Here is a 20387-nt window from a genome sequence, read left to right as displayed (position 1 = left end):
TGGGTTCCCACATGTCTGAGGGACTGACATATACTGCTCATTTAAAATGAATATGAAGTGATAAAATATCCCCTAATTTTTGTGAGCAGTATATAAAAGATGCTTTTGCCGACAAGCAAACGCTTAAAAGAGTTATTTGTAATTGAAAGTTTATAGCTGTACCTTTTAAAGGTGCCACTTCTGCTCTCTCCTCCCTCCAGCCTCATGGCCAGAAATGCCATCTGGAAGAAATGTCACGTGGCAGAGTAAAACAAGCATAAGCCTCCCTGTTTCTAGATCTGCTCTATACTGGGCATGTGGCCTTGGACTAATGATTAGACATCTGAGCTTCAGTTTCCTCTAGGAAATATGGAAACAAGAACAAGTATGTCGCACTGGCCAGGGAGCTCAGTTTGTTAGAGCATCGTCTTGAAGCACAGAGACTGCCGGTTCGATCCCCAGTCAGGGCACATACAGGAACAGATATGCCCCTGTCTCTCTCTTGCTCTCTCCCTTCCTCTCTCTAAAAAATCAATTAAAAAAAAAAGAACGAGTATGCCCATCTTCCCAAGGTTGTTTTGAGGGTTAACTAAAATATATGCACTTCGCTTTCTATATGTCAACGCTGAACCTAACAGTATTATTAATTCTAATACCCAACCCTGGTACATTAGAGCCATGCATACCACAACAGCTTCTCCTAGACGTTACTATACCTCGCCCTTAGTAGAGTGCTTGGCATCGAACAGCCACCCACACAGTGATAATGTTTGCCTTTCTCCCAGATGAAGAGTTAGGGAATGAGAAGGGGTGGGGGTGGAGAACTCCCTGCTGTGAGGCGGGCCTGAGCTACTGCGGCCCAGAGGACCACATGTCAGTCATCAAAGGGGATGGATGAAGTGATGACCAGCCACACTCTGGCTTGCCCCCCTCAGATTTCAGGAGTGGTTGTGGTCAACCCCTCTAACCACCTCTCTCCCAGTGACCTGGATGCATCCCAATTTGCTCTTTGTAATGATCTGGCCTGGAGCAGCTCGGGTGAAAAACAATGTTCGGCTAAACGCTGTGTAAAGTAATGACACTGAGTGAAAACTTGAAAGTCTAAAAGGATGTTTTGGATGCTTGCCATGAGTAATTGCCATGTTGGGACTGGCAACGAAAATAGCATTGCGGAGATATTTACCCAATTTTCATAAAAACTATTATGGCTTTATTTTCAAAGCAAGTAACTACAGAGCCATGTGGCTTGTCGGTAAATGTTCAAGTGATTAACTGAGAAATGTGGAGGTGGGTGGAAGAAGGCTGTGAGGCATACGACTCTGAGAAAAATAGAATTGAGTAAAAGATGTTTTTGGAATTGCGAAAGCCGAAAGCATTCTGGTGTTCAGAATGATGTTCCGCATAACAGCGCGAAGTCTGAGCCCCCGGGAGAGACAGGAGGGAACACTGGCACATCTGTTTCGATGGTTATTTTTGTACATGCTCAGAGTTGGGTTTTCAAATTCAGGTTTCCTTAGCGTTAGAAATCTGGCAGAGACCAAGAGCCAGTTGCAGAGCAGGGCTGCGTGTTCAGAATGAGCAGGCTGCAAGGGTGGGGGGCCCTCCTTCCTCTCTGGCTTGCGGGCCTGCCCCACCCTCTGTATTCCCGTGGGGACCAGATGAGCCCAGACTGGCCTGCGGGCTGAATGAAAGGGTTGGGAAGGAGCTGCCAGAGCATCTAGGGAGAAGGGAGGGAGCGGGTAGGGCTATCTGGGCGAGAGCCGAGAGACCGGGCATCCCACGGCCATCCGGCCTTGCCCGTGAAACTCACTGCTATACTCATCATCCAGGGTGAAACGGTGAGTCAGAAAGCAGTTTCTGCTGGGCTACAGAATCTGGCAACCTCAACAGACACTTCTGTAGTATGCTGGCCACGGCTGTCTTCTGGGTCCACTAGGGCAGTGGTCGGCAAACTCATTAGTCAACAAAGCCAAATATCAACAGTACAACGACTGAAATTTCTTTTGAGAGCCAAATGTTTTAAACTTAAACTATGGGTAAGTACATTCCTTATCGAAGTGGCGTTTGCATGTGGTGTTTTGTGGAAGAGCCACACTCAAGGTGCCAAAGAGCCGCATGTGGCTCATGAGCCGTGGTTTGCCGACCACTGGGTTAGGGTATTCCTGATAAGTCCATCCCTGTTACCCCCACATGGGTCACTGAAGCCACTACCCCAGCTGACACCATCACTACCACCACCAGCTCTCAACCACCATTGTCACCACCATTGCCAGAAGTGGAAAGTGGCAGAACGGGATTTAAAGCTGCTGCTTCCTGTGTGAGTGCTCTTACATACAAAGCTTTCCCCTGTATCCTGAGTCAACTACTCGGCTTTCCTTCCAACGCACTGGAATGGGCACATCGCAGGAAGATACTTTGCTACCAGGCATTCTCATTTACATATAGCCTATCTGATCTCTTTAAAAATGCAAATGCAGAAGGACCCGTCTTCTATCAGCTCTGAGTGTGTCCACTTCTTCAAAAGGACCAATGTGCAGCGGTCCCTAACCCACATGCCAGATAGGGACAAAAAAGCCATTGATACAAATAGAATTTTAAGTTTTCCAGGGAAAAGCCACTCAACTCTTGAGTGGAGTCATAAATATCAATAAATATTTATTGCTCAAAAATATGAGATTACAGCAATGCTTCTTTTATTGGAAACCATTTATAAATAGTCTGTCTAATTTGAACTGTTAAAACAATTAGATTAGAAATATTTTTAATATTAAATTTCAATGCCAAACTTTCTGTGAAGTTAAAATTCTACAGAAATCTATTATAAGTTAAAACGATGAAAATACTGTTACTGGAAGTAGAGTCTTCTCTACTTTAAAATAATTTCAAAAATAATTTTGAAAAAGAACTATATATATTTTCTAAAGAAAGCCTCAGTAGAAACAAAACTTGTTAACTTCTGGGGCATGCGTTACATCCCTGTAATTCTGCAGCAAAAGACTCTTCCCTCCAAACAGGATGCACCCAGTGTTTAACACATTAATTATCATCCTTCATCAAGCATAAAACTAACAGTCAGGAAATACAGCTGCAGTGGCACAATTATCAACACACTCAGAATACACCCTGCAGCAAAGAAAACAAATAGGGTGCTTTTCATTAACAGAGCTTGGCAAACCTCTCCAAAGACAATGTTTTCTTTCTAGCCCCAGTCCCAAAAGGCATTTAAGGGGCTATTTACTTGGGTAAACGCAGCAGAGAACAAACAAATTGTGAAAATACCTATTTAAGTTAAAACTATCCATTATCAATACACAGTGCCATTCAGAAGAATATTACATACATTAAAAGATGACTTGATCCAATCAGAATCTAAATATAAGGCAGGTATTTAAAAAATATATATATTAGGGCAAGAGAGTGGTAAGTCAGACAATAGCCTGAGGTTTGGTGGTGATGCAGAAGGTACTAGTGCTCTCATTTTCATACAACAGGCTTTGCAGTGTGGCTCTCTCTGTGCTATGATGGCTGTGTAATAACAAGATTTTACTATACAGGTTTGAATCCCCATAAAATAATTAGCTTGAGATTCTAGATGAATAGCATTCAAGAGGGGGAACACAAGCATAGTTTATTTGGTTGACTTCTGGACACTTAACATTGTTGATATTCTTATCCTCATATTACACCTCAACAGATTTATTACTCTACTGAGTTTGTATTACAATTAAACCATAAACTGGTAGTTAAACCATAATTGAAGGAAGGCTCTGGAGATGTAAAAGGCAATAGAGAGTCATCTGCCCCAAATATTTGCAGTTATACCTTGAACCACTGCCATCAAATTTTCACTAAATGCTCTGCCCAGAAGTCCTCTAACAAAATCATCTTGATTCTCTTTGCAGGATTAAATATCATGGCAAAAATTAGGGAGCCATATTTTCCTCAGCATAGGAGGCCAGGGATACACATAAGGATTCTTCCATTCTTGTGGCACAAATTTAATTTCATATCATGCTTTATATGCAATTAACTCAAACCTGAGCTTCCTGTAAATTGTATTTGGGGTAGGCACATTATCTTCCACCTGGCTGATTTGCATTATGTACAACTGTCTTTTGAAAGATAACCTCCAAATTTGTATGTATTATAAAATAAAATCTGATGCACATTCATACCCTAAAACAAAATTTCTGCCTTATCAAAGAATAATCCATAGGATTCTACTCAGGCCTGTGTAAGAAATATAAATAGTGGGAATTATACTAATTATAATCAATCTGAAGATATCAATTAAGTCCATCTGATCTCATGAGTCATCTGAGTCCACTTTTTCCTTGCTGATTTTCTGTCTGAAAGATCTAGCCATTGATGTCAATGAGGTGTTAAAATCCCTTACTTTGACCATATTACTGTTGATCTCTCCCTATATGTCCATCAAGGTTAGCTTTACATATATAGGTGTTCCTATGTTGAGGGCATAAATATTTAAAGGGGTTATATATACTCATTGGATTGATTTATTTATCACTATGTGTTGTCCTTCTTTGTCTCTTAGTATAGTCTTTGTTTTAAAGTCTATTTTGGTGGATACAGAAATTCCTACCCAGTTTTTTTCCATTTGCATAAAATATCTTTTTCCATCCTTTTATTTCTAATCTCTGTGTGTCTTTTATTCTCAGGTGAGTCTCTTGTAGACAGCATATGTAAGGGTCTTCTTTACTTATCCATTCAGCTACCCTGTCTTTTGATTGAAACATTTAAATCATGTATATGTAAAGTGATTCTTGATATATACATATATATATGTATTTATTGCCATTTTATTCTTTACAACTATGTTCCTCTTTTTTTCTTTCATTTAATTTTGATCTGCCGGCCTTGGTTGGGACAGCCGCTTCCTAAGGTGCTGAATGCACGTAGTCCTTACCAACAGCAGTGTCACTGCTGATGTGATGAGGAAGGCTGTGGTTCAGGGTGTGTAGGACAAAGGAGGCTACATGAGAAATGAAAGGTCCCTCCCCTCAAGTACTAACAGTCCAGTTGACAGGACAAGAAAAGCCACATTCTGAATCCATTCATGCAGCCTGTCAGTGGGCAAGTAAGTGACCAGCTGATGGAGGGACTGTGAAGAACAAACCCCATGGCCAGGTGTCCTGTCTGGTGTCAGGTCAGGGACATCACCTCGTGAATGGACTGTCTTGGGTTCTTCTTGGGACCTTCCTTTAAAGGGCCAACTTAAAGGCTTTCTGTCTTAGTATTTTTGTAGATGCAATGACATTAAAAACATCTCAAAATCAAAGAAGTGTTTAATGGCAAAAAATATATAGCTTTTTAGTGTTTGTTAAGCATGATGATGGGACATAAATTGGCCAAAAAATTAGAAAGAAGGTCATTTCAATGTGAACGCTAACTAGTTCTTTCCTTTTAAGGATATGACCTGAAGCCCAGTGTTTGTTTACCGTTCTTAAAATCCTTTGGAGCCCAAATCTCTTCCGTATCTTGACATGCACTCACCCTCAGCAGCCATCAGAGAGCAAAGTGATTCCACATTCAGCTGCAACACTGAGAATCAGACATGCACTCACCCTCAGCAGCCATCAGAGAGCAAAGTGATTCCACATTCAGCTGCAATACTGAGAATCAGACATGATGCATGTGTCCCTTTTGAGTTGAGAAAAATTAAGTTTGATGTTGCCTTTTTAATTAGAGAATATTACTATAGTCTTATGGGAAAATGCAATTCTAGATTGGATGGTGCTCACAGAATAAAATGTTATTTGTCAGAAGTAAGGGAAAAAAATACCTTCTTAAGTGAGCATATTTGAATTTAATAATTAAAAAGTAAGAGTGTACTACTAGACTTGTATAATCTTCCCTTTGGCAATGTCAAACTAGCATTTTAAAGGAGCAAGACTCATCACCAGGTTAGTAGGAGACAAAAACCAAGTCCAGGGCCAGGCTGGAGTTCACCACAATTCATCTCCTAGTAACATGTACCCCAGAGTTCATCCTGTGTTTTTGGATTGTTGTGGCTTTGAATACTGATGCAGGAAAACGGACTCTGCTGGGGGCAGAGTTCCCACTCGGATGTCTGGAGTCTGTTAGAGTAATAATGCTTGCTGCAGTGGACACTGGGATAGGAACACAACTTCACTTTTCATCAGATTTCCTAATGGCCTCTCTAGCTTTCATACCTTTAACGTCGTGAATTCATACGGCTGGTAGCCTTTGAAGCTCTCGTGGATGGCTGCCATGGTGTGAGAAGTTTTCTCCCAGAAATGAAGCAGGGTGGTCTGGAAAGAAAGACAGTAAAGCTCTTAATATTTTGAATGCCCAGTTCTAGGCATGGGTCCCAGAGAAGTGTTCCCATCCATGGCTGTCAAGGTCCTTCAAAACATGGTTCCAATCCACCTCTACAGACTTGTCTCCCATAGTGCCCCACTTATACCCTGTATTTCAGCCACACTTGATGCCTCTCTGTCCCCCAAATACACTAACTCCATGACTTATGTGCTCTATCACCCGGGACAGTCTCCTCTCCATTCTCTTTGTACTTACTCCAGCTCCACCCTCCAAAACACAGAGCTTATCGTTCACAATATACAGTGTGTCTGTAAAGTCACGGTGCACTTTGACCGGTCACAGGAAAGCAACAAAAGACGATAGAAATGTGAAATCTGCACCAAATAAAAGGAAAACTCTCCCAGTTTCATACCTATTCAGTGCAGTTCGATGTGGGCTCACGCACAGATTTTTTAGGGCTCCTTAGGTAGCTATCCCGTATAGCCTCTACAGACTCGTCACTGACTGATGGCCTACCAGAACGGGGTTTCTCCACCAAACTGCCGGTTTCCTTCAACTGTTTATCCCACCGAGTAATGTTATTCCTATGTGGTGGCGCTTCATTATAAACGCGCTGATATTCACGTTGCGCTTTGGTCATGGATTCGAATTTAGCGAGCCACAGAACACACTGAACTTTCCTCTGTACTGTCCACATCTCGACTGGCATGGCCGTGGGCTGCTCTGCTGTATACACGGTGTTACATCATCATCTGTGCATGCTACAGAAACTGGGAGGGTTTTCCTTTTATTTGGTGATTTCACATTTCTAACGTCTTTTGTTGCTTTCCTGTGACTGGTCAAAAGTGCACCATGACTTTACGGACACACTGTAGTTTTGTGATCCCCAAACGCATTCAATTTCTCCCTCTTCAAACCCTCATCAGAATTTGTAGAACTTCTTTACTTAGCACACCCTGCTCTGTCATTGAGGTATAGAAAATATAGTTAGACTTGACCGTCTCTGACTTCCTTTTTAAACCTCTTCGAGGACAGGGAATCTGGTCTTATGAATTTTTATATTCCCTACAACACTAGAGTTTGGTCTCCTGTACTCAGCTGGTGCGCATGGTACTATTGATAGATACAAAGTGCTAACCAGAGATTAGAAGGAGACAACACCAAGTTCACTAAAATTATGACAGCTTGTGACTGTGGCATGAGAAGTACAGGCATCGACGCTGAATTCAGAGGCAGCTTTCTGAAGGATAGGACGCAGGCTGGTACATCAAAGGCAGCGGGTTGGGAAAGGCACAAGGGATGGAGGCAAGGCACTCAGGCAGAAAGCACCATGTAAGCCAATGCAGGGAAGTGAGAGTCAGAGTGCACGCACGGGGAAGAGCTGATATTTGGGTTGATTCCATTGTAGTCTGCTAGAAGGAAGAGCTGCAGGAAGTCAAATATGAGAAAGGCATTCAGAACTTCAGAATGTCCAAACCATATTTTTAGCTTAAACACCGTTTTTCCTGTTAGCTAAACCTCATACCATTCTTGATTCACTGTACCAGTGGTCACTTCGTTACCTGGTAGGTTGCTAGCATGTGAGACAAGAGATTGCATCGACTTGCTCCAAGAAGGTCCACTTTCTGACACACGTCCATCTTCAATTTGTCAAAGCTTTTTTTGGCAAGGCGTACTTGTGCTTGTACCTAAGAAAGTAAAAGGAAGCACTTTAAACCAGTCAACCTCTTAAGTAGTCAAAATTTGCTGGTTAGAAAAGGCTAATAGTGGGCTTATCCCTTTCATATAAGAAAACACCTCTGAAAATTCCAGGCAAGCAAGGAGATCCCACAACATTCCTTCTTTACTACCAAAAGACCTAAAGGACAGTAATGCATATCATGATTATATAGCAAACTTACCATCCTAACGATAGTTTTCTCAGTTGAATATTAAAATTCCTCTCTTTTAAAGCCATTCACAAACTGACCATAGCGGGGAGAAATCTGGAAACATGCCGGCTGGCAAGGGAACAACCTTTGCCATATTGTATTCATTGTTCTTTGAAGCTGGCTTCCTTGAGTGCTAACATCTTACGTAACATACTACGTTGGTTGGGAATAAAAAATTAATGCTGATACAATCCTGTTAACACCAGATGTTGTTTGAATTTTTACCAACTTTTATCCTTTTCTTTTCCAAGATCCAATCTAGAATACCACAAAAGGGAATTGTGACACAGCCTAAAAAACAATCTCTACTGATAAACTTTCAAATACATTAAAATGGAGTATGTACATTAGCAATCCTCCATCCATCACGGAGCAATATAGTAATTCAGGGACAGAGTGAAGGTCAGGAAAAGATTCAGAAATAGCTATTCTATATATCATGTGATGAAGAAATAGAAGGCTTTAAAATTTAATACAGCCATGTTAAAAATGGTGATGTCAAAATTCACTTTTCCTCCAATCTGAGGCATCATCACATCATATTTTAACTAGGGAAAGCCAGCCAGATATTCATTTATGTCAGATACTTCACGCACTGGTTGTTACAAGGTAGATAACTATGAGTTGGGAGTTAATAATAGCTCTTTCATCACAGGATAGATACCGGAGGCAAGGACAATGTCTTCCTTGATCACCATTGTATGATCAGCACATGGCGACCTGCTACAAAGCCGGTGCTGAATACATATTTCGTGACTAAAAGAAGAAATTTTCCAGGCCATTTCAAAAGGTAAATTACCTGAGTACCACTTGAGAGCATCACCTTTAAAGTGGTCTTAGCAGTAATGATTTTATTTTCTAATAAAGATAAGCATAAAGATGACTTAACATAAAATACATTAATTTCTACCACTAATAATGCTAATTTATATTCACAGCTTATAAAATTATAGGGCAGGATATAATAATGGCAACAATTGACACAATTGTTATAATTTATAACAATCTAACAATAGATATAATTCACAATTAATACAATTCTCCCACCACCTGCCAGCATTTATTCTCTCTTAACCTCTGTTATGACCCACTTTGACAGCTGAGGGTAAGAGGCTTCATTTGGGAAAGTAACTACCAGGCAGGGCTGGCATCCTAGATTAGCCTGCCTGACTCCAAAGCCATGGTGTTCTGCCTCCTATTTGCTGAAAAATCAAGAAGCTCAAAATGATGATTCTACCCAGAAATACAAGTTTTCCCTGTATATTCTATTCTATGGAACTGAAAAATAATGAGGCAGTACACCTGTATTGACAGAATTAGACCCTGAGTGAACAGGGTCTTGTGTCTATCCGTATGAGACATTTCCAGAGAACTCCTCTGTAGTTTGGGTCCACAGAGCTGGGAAAGCCTGAGAACGGAAGCCGTCCAGTTCCTCTCATGTTGACCACACCATGAACTGAAATCGGCCCCAGAGCCGGCCGTTCTTCACTGCAGAGTGGAGAGACTCCAGGTAAGGGACACGAGAATGCTGATTACGAAAGGAATTTTGGATCAGTTAAACATCAGTGATGTTTCTGTCTTCCTCTGAGAGAAATAAGTAGGGACAGAGAAAAGAAAGCCGGAGTTCCAGAGGGGAGGAGTGGGACAGTGTGGGGGAAAGATGTGTAAGCAGCTGAAACCCTCAGTGCAGGGTCCCCACTGGGTCACCAGGCGCGTCGGCTGGGAACACCTGCCCCTCAAATGTGATCCTGAGAAGCATCTGCCCTCACCCTATTCTCCAGGAGGGGAAGGAGGTTAATATGGATGTAAGCTTTCATGTACGTACTCTTTCAACACATACCTAGCGTCTATTACGTGTCAGGACCAGGGCTAGGCACTGGGGTGTCATAAAGGAGTAAGACACACAGCAGGTGGTCAATATAATACTTATGAATGAATGCACATAGGCATAAAGACCCCCTAATCTTTTAGAGAAGACAGACAAGCTAGCAACTATATTATAATACAAAGGGAAAAGCATAATAGAACTAAGACTGAAGAACACAGGAAGCACAGGCGAGGGAATAATTAAATTCTGGGTGTGGTGAGGAAGGAGGTGTGGTTGACAGCTTTAAATCCTCAAAGACTGGCCTCCCTCTCCCACCTTCTGCCCTGTAAGCCTGTAGTCTCTTCTCACTCTGACTCTGGGCTTGGCATGTGACTTGCTTTGGCCAATGGGATGCTGGCAAGTGTGATGAACCTGGAGCTTGAAGAACATAATTGCTAACATGCTTCCACTTTCTCTCTTGCTTCTCTGAGGCGGCCATGAGAACATGGCCAGGCCAACCTGAGACCATGCCTGGGCTGACCAGCTGGAGAAGTGTGAAGGGCCTGTGTGTGCAAGAAACACGAGGAGGAGAGCCCAGTTGTCTCAACAGCTCGACCTTTGGCCAGCTGACCCCCAGACACGTGAGGGAGGCCAGCCATGATCAACAGAGCCCCACCCCGCCCCAGAGTTGACCACAGGCTCAGGAGTGAGCTCAGCAGCGATCAGAATGGTCCTGCTAACTCACAGACTTGTGAGCAATAAGAAATTTGTATTGTTTTAAGTCACTGAATGTTACAGTTGCTTATTTCACAGCATGACTGTGGCCATAGATAAGGTTTATGGACAGAACAGCTTCTGAAAAGGGCAGTACCTGAGATAGGTCTTAAAGCTTGATAGAATGAACGCAAGTTATCTGCAAGACTGGCCTGCTTATGGGAGGGTCCAGATTTTCTAATTAAAGGCAAACTAATATTTTTTACAGGGTTGTAAATTATTCTTTTTCCTTTACATTTACACAATCAGCTACTCATAGATATTCTTTTATCCTAGGAGAAAACTTATTTCATTTGCTTATAACAGAAAGCTCATGAATTAATGTGCTTTGATATGTGCCCTAATTATTATTATTTTTTATTTTTTGTAAAAGTAATTTTAGAAATCTAGAAGAAGACTTCGACATTGACCCAGGGTGTTCTGAAAGGCCATATGCTATGCGTGTCAACAATGATTATTAAAATACTTAATGCGCTGCTGAGTTTCCAAATGTTGAGCCCTCTCCCTGCCAAACAAGGAGGATGTTACACTGCTGGGCATTTTGAATATGGTCAAGTTCATTTCATAGTCTGTACTCCAAGCCTGCTCTCCAAAACACATTTCCGGTCTGCAGGCTGAGGACAGAACACCAAGGACAGACTCACGCATCGGCCACCATCGAGAGACTAATTGCAGTAAGCTTCCAGATGCACTTAAGTGAAAAATGTTTTGATTATTATTCCTTTCAATCCCAGATAAATTACATTCAATTACATAAACATCTTGGGGAGCTCCTCTGCTTTCCAAGGTCCTTTAAAAAGTCTTCAGTCAAATAAATGTACTCTTTGTTTATTTCTTAATTTTGTTTCTGTTGTCCCACCTTTCTCCTCTTATTCTCCAAGCTCCAGGAAATGATCATGCATATCAGACCCTCTTTATGACCCTGCCTTCCCCAGACTGCCCAAATGCAATTTACCAGAGAAAGGAGCAATGTCTCAACTGCCAAAGCTACAGGGCACTTCTCTGTACTTCTTCCTCCTAACCTGAAATTCTACCTCTTAGCCCCAACTTGAACTACATATGGTGAAGCCAAAGCTATTCATCCTCTTAGTTCAACCCGCCTTCCCTAACCAGGGGGAAAGGTCTTCATATTACCCCACAACTAAATCATCTGAGAGTAGTTTTGTATTTTTATGTGATTTTTCCCCCTTTTAAAAACAACATAAAGAAAAAAATTGCAATCTAGTTTTACACTTCCTTCTGGGGAAAGGCTCTGCCTCCCTTTCTCTAGCCATCATTCAGCAAATATTTACTGAGTAACTTCTACAGGCTGGGGGCAGTGAGAAAAATGGAGGTGGCCTCTGTCCTCACAGAATTGAAAGTCCAGTGGGCAATTTTATATCAGTGAGACCATAATGACAAACTGAGTGAAGTTCTCAGAAGGAAAGCCCCACAGCCCCAGAAGAGAGATGTACCGAGGAATCTGATCTAGAAGGCATTCTCCAAAGAAGCAGTATATACACCTTATTCTGAAAGACTGAGCATGATTAACTGTGGAAGGAGAGAGAGTACTCTAGCAGAGAGAAGAGCATGTGCAAAGGCCCTGTGGAGGGCAAGAAGGCAGGTCCCAGAAGGCCAGTGCAGCTGGCTGGCTGTGAGAAACAGAAGAGTGGTAGGAGATGAGGCGAGAGAGGTGGATTGGGGCACATCCCAGAACAAGGGCCTTATGTGCATGCTCAGGGTTTTGGTTTTTTCCTAGAAGTAGTGAAAAAACATTGGAGGCCTTTAAGCCTGGAAGATCTAGGATCTTATTTTAAGTTTAAAATGATCACTCATGGTGGTGTGGGGACGGGTTTGGAGGAGAGATGAGAGTAGGTGAGGACAGGTCTGGAGTTATGGGGAGAGCTGAAGGTAGTTTTAGACTTACGTAGAGAAGCTGGATATGGAAAAAGGACTCTGACTTACGTGTATCTAACTGTCCCGAACCCAGTGTCATTGTCAAACTTGCCTTTTCCACCAGAGGCTTCTCATGGACCCCTATCAGCTTCTGGTGGACATCTGAGACCACATCAGAATTTTAATTTCTTTCCCAAACAGCTCCGCTCTCATTAACTTAATTTGTCCACCTCTATTTCTCTCTGAGGCATCATCCTGCATCCAAGGAATAAATATGAGACCACAGCATATACCAATCACTTCTTTTGGCTTAGCAAGGTGCCACAAGACAAAGTTTAGCCTGTCTGAAGTCACTTGGAAAACAGATGGTCAGATATTTGGCTTTATTAAAATAGACTTTTTTTTTGGAGACCAGTAAGCCAAGCAAGACCTCTTGAGGGTCAAATAAGCAAATACCTTGCTGAGTCACTTTATTGTATTTGGTCTATAATACTTAGCCACTGATGGCAGGAGCAATGTTGATGCTGTATTATGCACAGAAGTACATGTAAACGACTATGTGCACTAGGTATGTGGGTGAGTGATAAAGTGTAGACTTAGGAATAATTTTTTTTATCTTCTCTCAACAAAATCCTCACCCCATTTAAAAATGGTGCTTCTCTTTATTCTAATAATGGGGTACAAATGAGGGCTGGTATGTCTTTTATCAGGCCTCCTTTCCTGTCCCACTGACTGCTCCAGCGATGGGCACCTTAACCCAACTGAGTCAATCACAAGGCATCATGGAGGGCGGCTTCGGGGAAAGGCACCTGGTTTAAGCTGGACAAACCAGAGCCCTTCCTGAGTATTTCTGAACTTAGAATGATTGAAAAGAAGTCTCAGTCCTCTCCTAGTGGCCGAAGCACTAGAGACAGGAAGTCCTGGTGTTTGAGTTTCCTGTGGTGTGGAGAGAGAGCCCTGGTAGCACTCAAATGCCTGGTTACATGGGATGTCTACTTAACTCCTCCCGTCACCTTAATGAGTTCAAGATGAGTTTCTGTTATGTGGAACCAAGAGAGTACTAATGTGGACTGCTTACTTCTGCCTTGCTGGAGATTCATATGAAAGGCTCTAAGAAGCTCTATGATAAAGATACCTTTTAGACTTTGATGATTCCAGTTTTTCTAAAATTTATATGAACAGAGTACCCATCCTATGTATCATGTACCATTTATTTACTATATGTCATATAACATTTAGGGGAGAAATCGTTGTGTGTCTTTTTTTTTTTTACAGAGAGAGAGAGTCAGAAAGAGGGATAGACAGGGACAGACAGACTGGAACGCAGAGAGATGAGAAGCATCAATCATCAATTTTTCGTTGTGGCACTTAGTTGTTCATTGATTGCTTTCTCATATGTGCCTTGACCATGGGGCTACAGCAGACCGAGTGACCCCTTGCTTGAGCCAGGGACCTTGGGTCCAAGCTGGTGAGCTTTTGCTCAAACCAGATGAGCCCACGCTCAAGCTGGTGACCTCGGGGTCTCGAACCTGGGTCTTCCGCATCCCAGTCTGACACTCTATCCACTGCGCCACTGCCTGGTCAGGCAAGAAATCTTTGTTTTACAGAAAAGGAAATCAAGAACTAGACTTTTATCTGATATCCAAAACTTAGGTTCAAACTCAGGTGAAATTAGTTCTAGAATTCATGCTCTTTCCACTAAAGTACCCATCCTATGTATCATGTCATTGATTACAGGGTCATTGATCCACCACTGACCATGTAACTCAGTGTTGTAAGTTTAAGACATGCACAAAAGGCATAACCATCATCTTAGTAAGCTCTGGCTGTCCTTATCAATTAAATGTAAACATAGGGAGGTCCCAAGCCATGTCGCCTGAACAGAGCTTCTACTACTATAAGAAATTTTGCTAAGGCTCTTTAGTTAGGCTCTCAACAGAGTGGAAAGAAGACAGCCCATCAAATTCCTTTACATTCCCTTACGTGCACTGGGTCAGTGGATTCCCTGTTTTCTAGAGGAAATCCATGCCGTCATGATATGTTTCATTCTGTGCTGGAAGTTGATGCCACTGCTACCGAAGCCACCACCACCATCCTTGTCTCCAATCACTTTAATCAGCATTATTTACGAGGGATAACTTTATATTAGGTGTACAATTCTATGAGTTCTTGGACAACTGTATACAATCACACAACTACCACCAGAAGCATGATAGAAGAACACTTCTTTCACTCCTGAATGTTCCCATTGCACTCAAATCTTTCCGTCAAGTCCCAGGCCATCCTGATTACTAATCTGCATTCTGTCCCTACAGGGTAGGTTTGTCTTTCCACAGTTTCATATCAATACAATAGTACAAGGCAGTGTATAGTCCAGTCTCTGTGGCTGGATTCTTTTTCCTTTTATTCTATTTAGAAATTACATTTAATGGGGTTACACTGATCAGTAAGAGCGCATAGGTTTCAGAGGAACATTTCTATAGCATTTGAACTGTTGATTGTGTTGTGTGTCCATCACCCAAAGTCAAATCATTTTCTGTCACTGTGTACTTGTCCCACTTTACTCCTCTCCCTCACCTCCCCCTGGTAACCACTTCACTTTTGTCTATGTCCATGAGTCTCAGTTTTATATCCCACCTATGTGTGAAATCATACAGTTCTTAGCTTTTTCTGATTTACTTATTTCACCTCATATAATGTTCTCAAGGTCCATCGTAAATGGCAGTATAGCATTTCTTATGGCTGAGTAGTATTCCATTGTACAGATGTATATCTTCTTTACTTCTTTATCCAATCCTCTATCGAGGGTCACTTTGGTTGTTTCCATGTCTTGGCCACCATTAATAATGCTGTGACGGTCATGGGAGTGCATGTGTCTTTATGTACCAATGTTTTCGAGTTCTTTGGGTAGATACCCAGTAGAGGGATTGCTGGGTCATATGGTAGTTCTATTCTTAATTTTTTTTAAGAGTAAAATTTTAATTTTAATTTTAATTTATTGTGTTGACATGGTTTCAAGTGTCCCACTCAGTATTACACCCTCTACCCCCCACATCGTGCCCCCACGCCCCATGCAAAGCTTCTTACCATTTCCATTTTATGCCCTTGGCCCCCCCTCCACCTCCATTCCCCCTTTCTCTCTAGGAATTGCTACCCTGTTGTCTGTATTTCTGTGTTATGTATATATAATTTGTCTAGTCCTTTCAACTTCTTTGATTCCATCATCTCTTCCCCATTTCTTCTGACAGCGTTTATCTGTTCCCTGTGAACCTGACTCTGTTTTGTTCCTCAGTTTATTGTGTTCATTAGATTCCACATATAAGTGAGATCATATGATATTTGTCTTTCTCTGCCTGGTTTATTTCACTTAGCATAATAGTCGCCAGGTCCATCCATGCTGTCACAAAAGGTAAGATTTCCTTCTTTTTCACAGCTGCAGAGTATTCCATTGTGTAAATGTACCACAGTGTTTTTATCTACTCATCCACTGATGGACAGCTGGGCTGTTTCCATGTCTTGGCTATTGTAAACAATGCTGCAATGAACACAGCAGTGCATATCTTCTTTTGAATTAGTGTTTTGGGATTCTTAGCATATATTCATAAAAGTGGGATAGCTGGGTCACAAGGCAGTTCCATTTTTAATTTTTTGAAGAATCTCCATACTGTTTTCCACAGTGGCTGCACCAGTCTGCATTCCCACCAGCAGTGCAGGAGGGTTCCCTTTTCTCCACACCCTCGCCAGCCCTTGTTGTTTATTGATTTGTTAATAAAAGCCATTCTGGCAGATGTAAGGTGATATCTCATTGTGGTTTTAATTTGCATTTCTCTAATGATTAGTGACACTGAACATTTTTTCATATGCCTATTGGCCATCTATATGTTCTCTTTGGGGAAGTGTCTATTCATCTCTTTTGCCCATTTTTTGATTGGATTGCTTACCTTTCTGGTGTTGAGTTTTAGAAGTTCTTTATAAATGTTGGTTATTAACCCCTTATCAGACATTATCAGCAAATATGTTCTCCAATTAAGTGGGCTGCCTTTTTATTTTGTAAATGGCATCTTTTGCTGGGAAAAAGGTTTTTAGTTTGATATAATCCCATTTGTACATTTTTTACTTTATTTCACTTGCCCATGGAGATGTATCAGCAAAAATACTGCTATGAGAGATGTTTGAGAGTCTACGGCCTATGTTTTCTTCCAAGATTTTTATGGTTTCATGACTTACATTTAAGTCTTTTATTCATTTTGAGTTTGTTTTTGTGAATGGTATAAGTTGGTCTAGTCTAGTTTCATTTTTTTGCAGGTACCTATCCAATTTTTCTAACACCACTTATTAAAGAGATTGTCCATTGTATACTCTTGCCTCCTTTGTCAAATATTAATTGACCATAAAGACGTGGGTTTATTTCTGAGTTCTCTGTTCTGTTCCACTGATCTGTATGCCTGTTCTTATGACAATACCAGGCTGTTTTGATTACAATGGCCTTGTAGAATAACTTGATATCACTAAGGTTAATGTCAGACGTTGTTTGCAACCCACTGTGGACTACCTGTCTGGAGCTACTGCTCTGTTCACTGTATCTGTATTTTCTGTGCCTGGGCAGTGTGGGAGGGGTCAACCTGTGTATAAGGATCAGCTTCCTCCTGCTTAGAGATGACAGCAGCTCTGTAAAAGGGCCCAAGTTCCTTAAGACTTGCCTCCACTTTTCAGCTGCTCCACCTCCTCTTGCAGCTGCCTGGTCTTCCCACAGAGTCTTCTGTAGAAAGACTGTAGTGTGAGCTCAGACTGGCCTCACCCCACCAAGCCCTCCATAGGGTGCAACCGTGGTGGATTAGGGCAGTTGAGGTTGGGAATACCATGTTAGCGGGACTCCCTACTTCAGGGGTCTCTTAGTCAAGAGCTCAGTATCGGGAAAGTGGCCCTTACTCCGGAGCCTAATCCCTCAGCCACTGCTGGATACTCCAATTCTCTTTCTCCAGAGAGAGGTGAGCAGCAGGTTCAGACTGGGTGGGACCGACAGTCCCCTCTGCAGGAGTTCTTTCAGCTGGGGAGCCCCTGATCCCAAGAAGGAAGATTGAGAGAGTCTTCCACTGGGGCTGATTGTGCCCCCCCCAGAAGGTGGCTGAGCCCTTGACCCATCCCAACAACAGGCTCCAAGGAACTCACACTGTAAATGTCTGTGCTCTAAGCCTCTCTCCTTTCCCCTGTAGAACTCAGCTCAGCGGGGCAGCATATGCAGCACCTGGGTCAGCTGACTGCGAAGCTCACCCTGTCCAATGCAGGTGAGCTGCTGTGCAGGTGTTGACCACAGAAAGCAGAATTTGCCTCAGCTGGGTTTGGTGCCTGACTAGCTCTCCCTTTGGATATGCTGCTGGTAAGGGTAGTTGGTTTCTGCTCTGATGTAGTCTGTAGAGGTCTCTTAGGAGGGAACCTCGTGCAGAACAGTGTAAGACACTGCCCATAACTGGCCCTCTGCAACATCTTTGGAGCTATAAGTGACCCACAGTCTGTGGCTGCCTCTGCTGAGCTTAGGTACACATGGAAGGACCAAGTTGCACATCGAGGCTGGCTTTTTTTTTTAATTGAGAGATGGAGAGGTAGGGAGGCAGAGAGACAGACTCCTGCATGTTCCCCAACTGGGATCCAACTGGCAAGCCCCCTACTTGATACTCTACCCATCTGGGACCGCTGCTCCATTGCTTGGCAACTGAGCTATTTGAGTGCCTGAGGCAAGGCCATGGAGCCATCCTCAGCGCCTGGGGCCAAACTGCTCGAATCATTCAAGCCATGGCTGCAGGAGGGGAAGAGAGAGAGAGAGAGAGAGGGAGGGAGAGAGAGAGAGAGAGAGAGAGAGAGAGAGAAAAGAAGGAGGGGGCGGGGTGGAGAAGCAGATGGTCACTTCTCCTGTGTGTCCTGACTAGGAATCAAACCCGGTACTTCCACACACCAGGCTGATGCTCTACCACTGAACCAACCAGCCAAGGCCTCTAGGATGGTTTTTACCAGCACCAGCCTTGGGGGCAAGTCAAGGCCCAAGGTTCCCTGAGTTCTGCCACCTGCTGCCTCTGTCTGCTTGTTAGGCTTGGCTCCGGAAACAACCTCTGGTAGAGTGTAGGGGCTGGGGCTAATCAGGTATCAGAAAACGTCGTGGGTGTGGTTCAGGACCCCCAGGGGTCCTGAATTCTTTCACAGACCTCAGTATGGTGTGGCCAGTAGGAGCCCAATGGGTGTGACCGCTGAAACCCAGAGATTTGGTCTGCCCACAGTCCGGACAGTTTCCACTGAGTCTCCCATTAGTCCGAGAAGCACCGGCCATATTCTCTGGTCATATTCTTGGGAGAGTATGGAGAAAGCTCCAGCCTCAACATCAGAAAGCTGAGCCGATGTCCTTCCCACTGCTTCCTGGGCACGGCTGGTTACTTTTCAGCATTAACCAGAGACACTCCCAAGGGTGGGCCAGATGCCCCCCAGGCTGATGCAGCATGGAGAAAGATGGTGACAATGGCATTGGAGAGTGGCTCAGGACAGGGTTCTGGTGGCTGTCCTCTACCAGGTCTCTCCTGGCCTGCCCAGTTCACTCTCCTCCTGCGACTCTAGTCCTCTCAGTCCTGCCTCTGACAGAGACCCCGGTGAGTGGCTGTGAACGAGACTTTCTGCGCAGGCCCTTTGAGACGGTATATCTTCTAGGCTCTGGGGCTCTGGGCTGGGGCACCTGGCCTGGGGCCGAGGACCCTCCCCTCTCAGGACGACCCTCTCTGCAGTGAGAGTCCCTCCGCCCCACTCCCCGCCCTTTTTGCAGTCTCAATGTGGCTTCTGCGACTCCTTGGTTGTGGACTCCTTTTCATTTAGTCCTAAATTGGGTTTTCAGGATGATTGTTCTTAAATTTAGCTATAACTCCAGTTTGGTCCTGGGAGGTGGCAGTTGGAATGTCTGCTACTCCGTTGCTGTTTTGGAATCCTTCATTATTATTTTTTTTCTTGAGGAACCACCATACTTTCTTCCATAATGGCTGTACCAGTTGACATTCCCACCAGCAGTGAATGAGGGTTCCTCTTTCTCCACAGCCTTTCCAACACTCATTATTACCTGTCTTGATAACAGCCAATCTAACAGGTGTGAGGTGGTATCTCATGGTAGTTTGATTTGCATTTCTCTAATAGCTAGCGAAGATGAGCATCTTTTCATATATCTGTTGGCCTTATGTATATCCTCTTGGGAGAAGTGTCTGTTCAGATCCTCTCCCTATTTTTTAATTGGATTGTTTGCTTGTTTGTTGCTGAGTTTTGTGAGTTCTTTATATATTTTGGATGTTAACCCTTTATCAGAGTTGTTTGTAAATATCATCTCCCATTTGCTTGGCTGTCTCTTTGTTTTGTTGTCAGTCTCTTTTGCTGTGCAGATTTTTAGTTTGATATAATCCCATTCATTTATTGTTGCCTTTACTTCTCTTGCCTTTGGGGCCAAATTCATAAATTGTTCTCTAAGGCCAAGGTCCATAAGTTTAGTACCTGTGTTTTCATCTATGTAATTTATTGTTTCAGGTCTTATATTTAGGTCTTTGATCCACTTTGACTTAATTTTTGTGCATGGGGACAAACTATAGTCAAGTTTCATTCTTTTGCATGTGGTTTTCCAATTTTCCCAGCACCTTTTATTGAAGAAGCTTTCTTTTTTCCATTATGTGTTTTTGGCTCCATTTTCAAAGATTATTTTT

General features: G+C 42.9%; 1 protein-coding gene across 12 annotated transcripts in view; it reads right to left on the bottom strand.

Moving 5' to 3' along the window:
- The window catches only part of ICA1 (islet cell autoantigen 1), a 154262-nt gene that overhangs the window by 37200 nt on the left and 96675 nt on the right, over positions 1–20387 (bottom strand). For all 12 annotated transcript variants that reach the window (XM_066353949.1, XM_066353951.1, XM_066353952.1 and 9 more), the window contains 2 exons: positions 7845–7970; positions 6174–6272 (listed from right to left, as the gene is read on the bottom strand). In XM_066353949.1, coding sequence (XP_066210046.1) covers positions 6174–6272; positions 7845–7970 — 225 coding nt within the window. The remainder of the gene's footprint in view (positions 1–6173; positions 6273–7844; positions 7971–20387) is intronic.

Source organism: Saccopteryx leptura, chromosome 12 (assembly GCF_036850995.1).
Source record: "Saccopteryx leptura isolate mSacLep1 chromosome 12, mSacLep1_pri_phased_curated, whole genome shotgun sequence".
NCBI lineage: Eukaryota > Metazoa > Chordata > Mammalia > Chiroptera > Emballonuridae > Saccopteryx > Saccopteryx leptura.
Note: the sequence above shows the minus strand (reverse complement) of the source record. Positions and strands in the feature narration are given on the sequence as shown.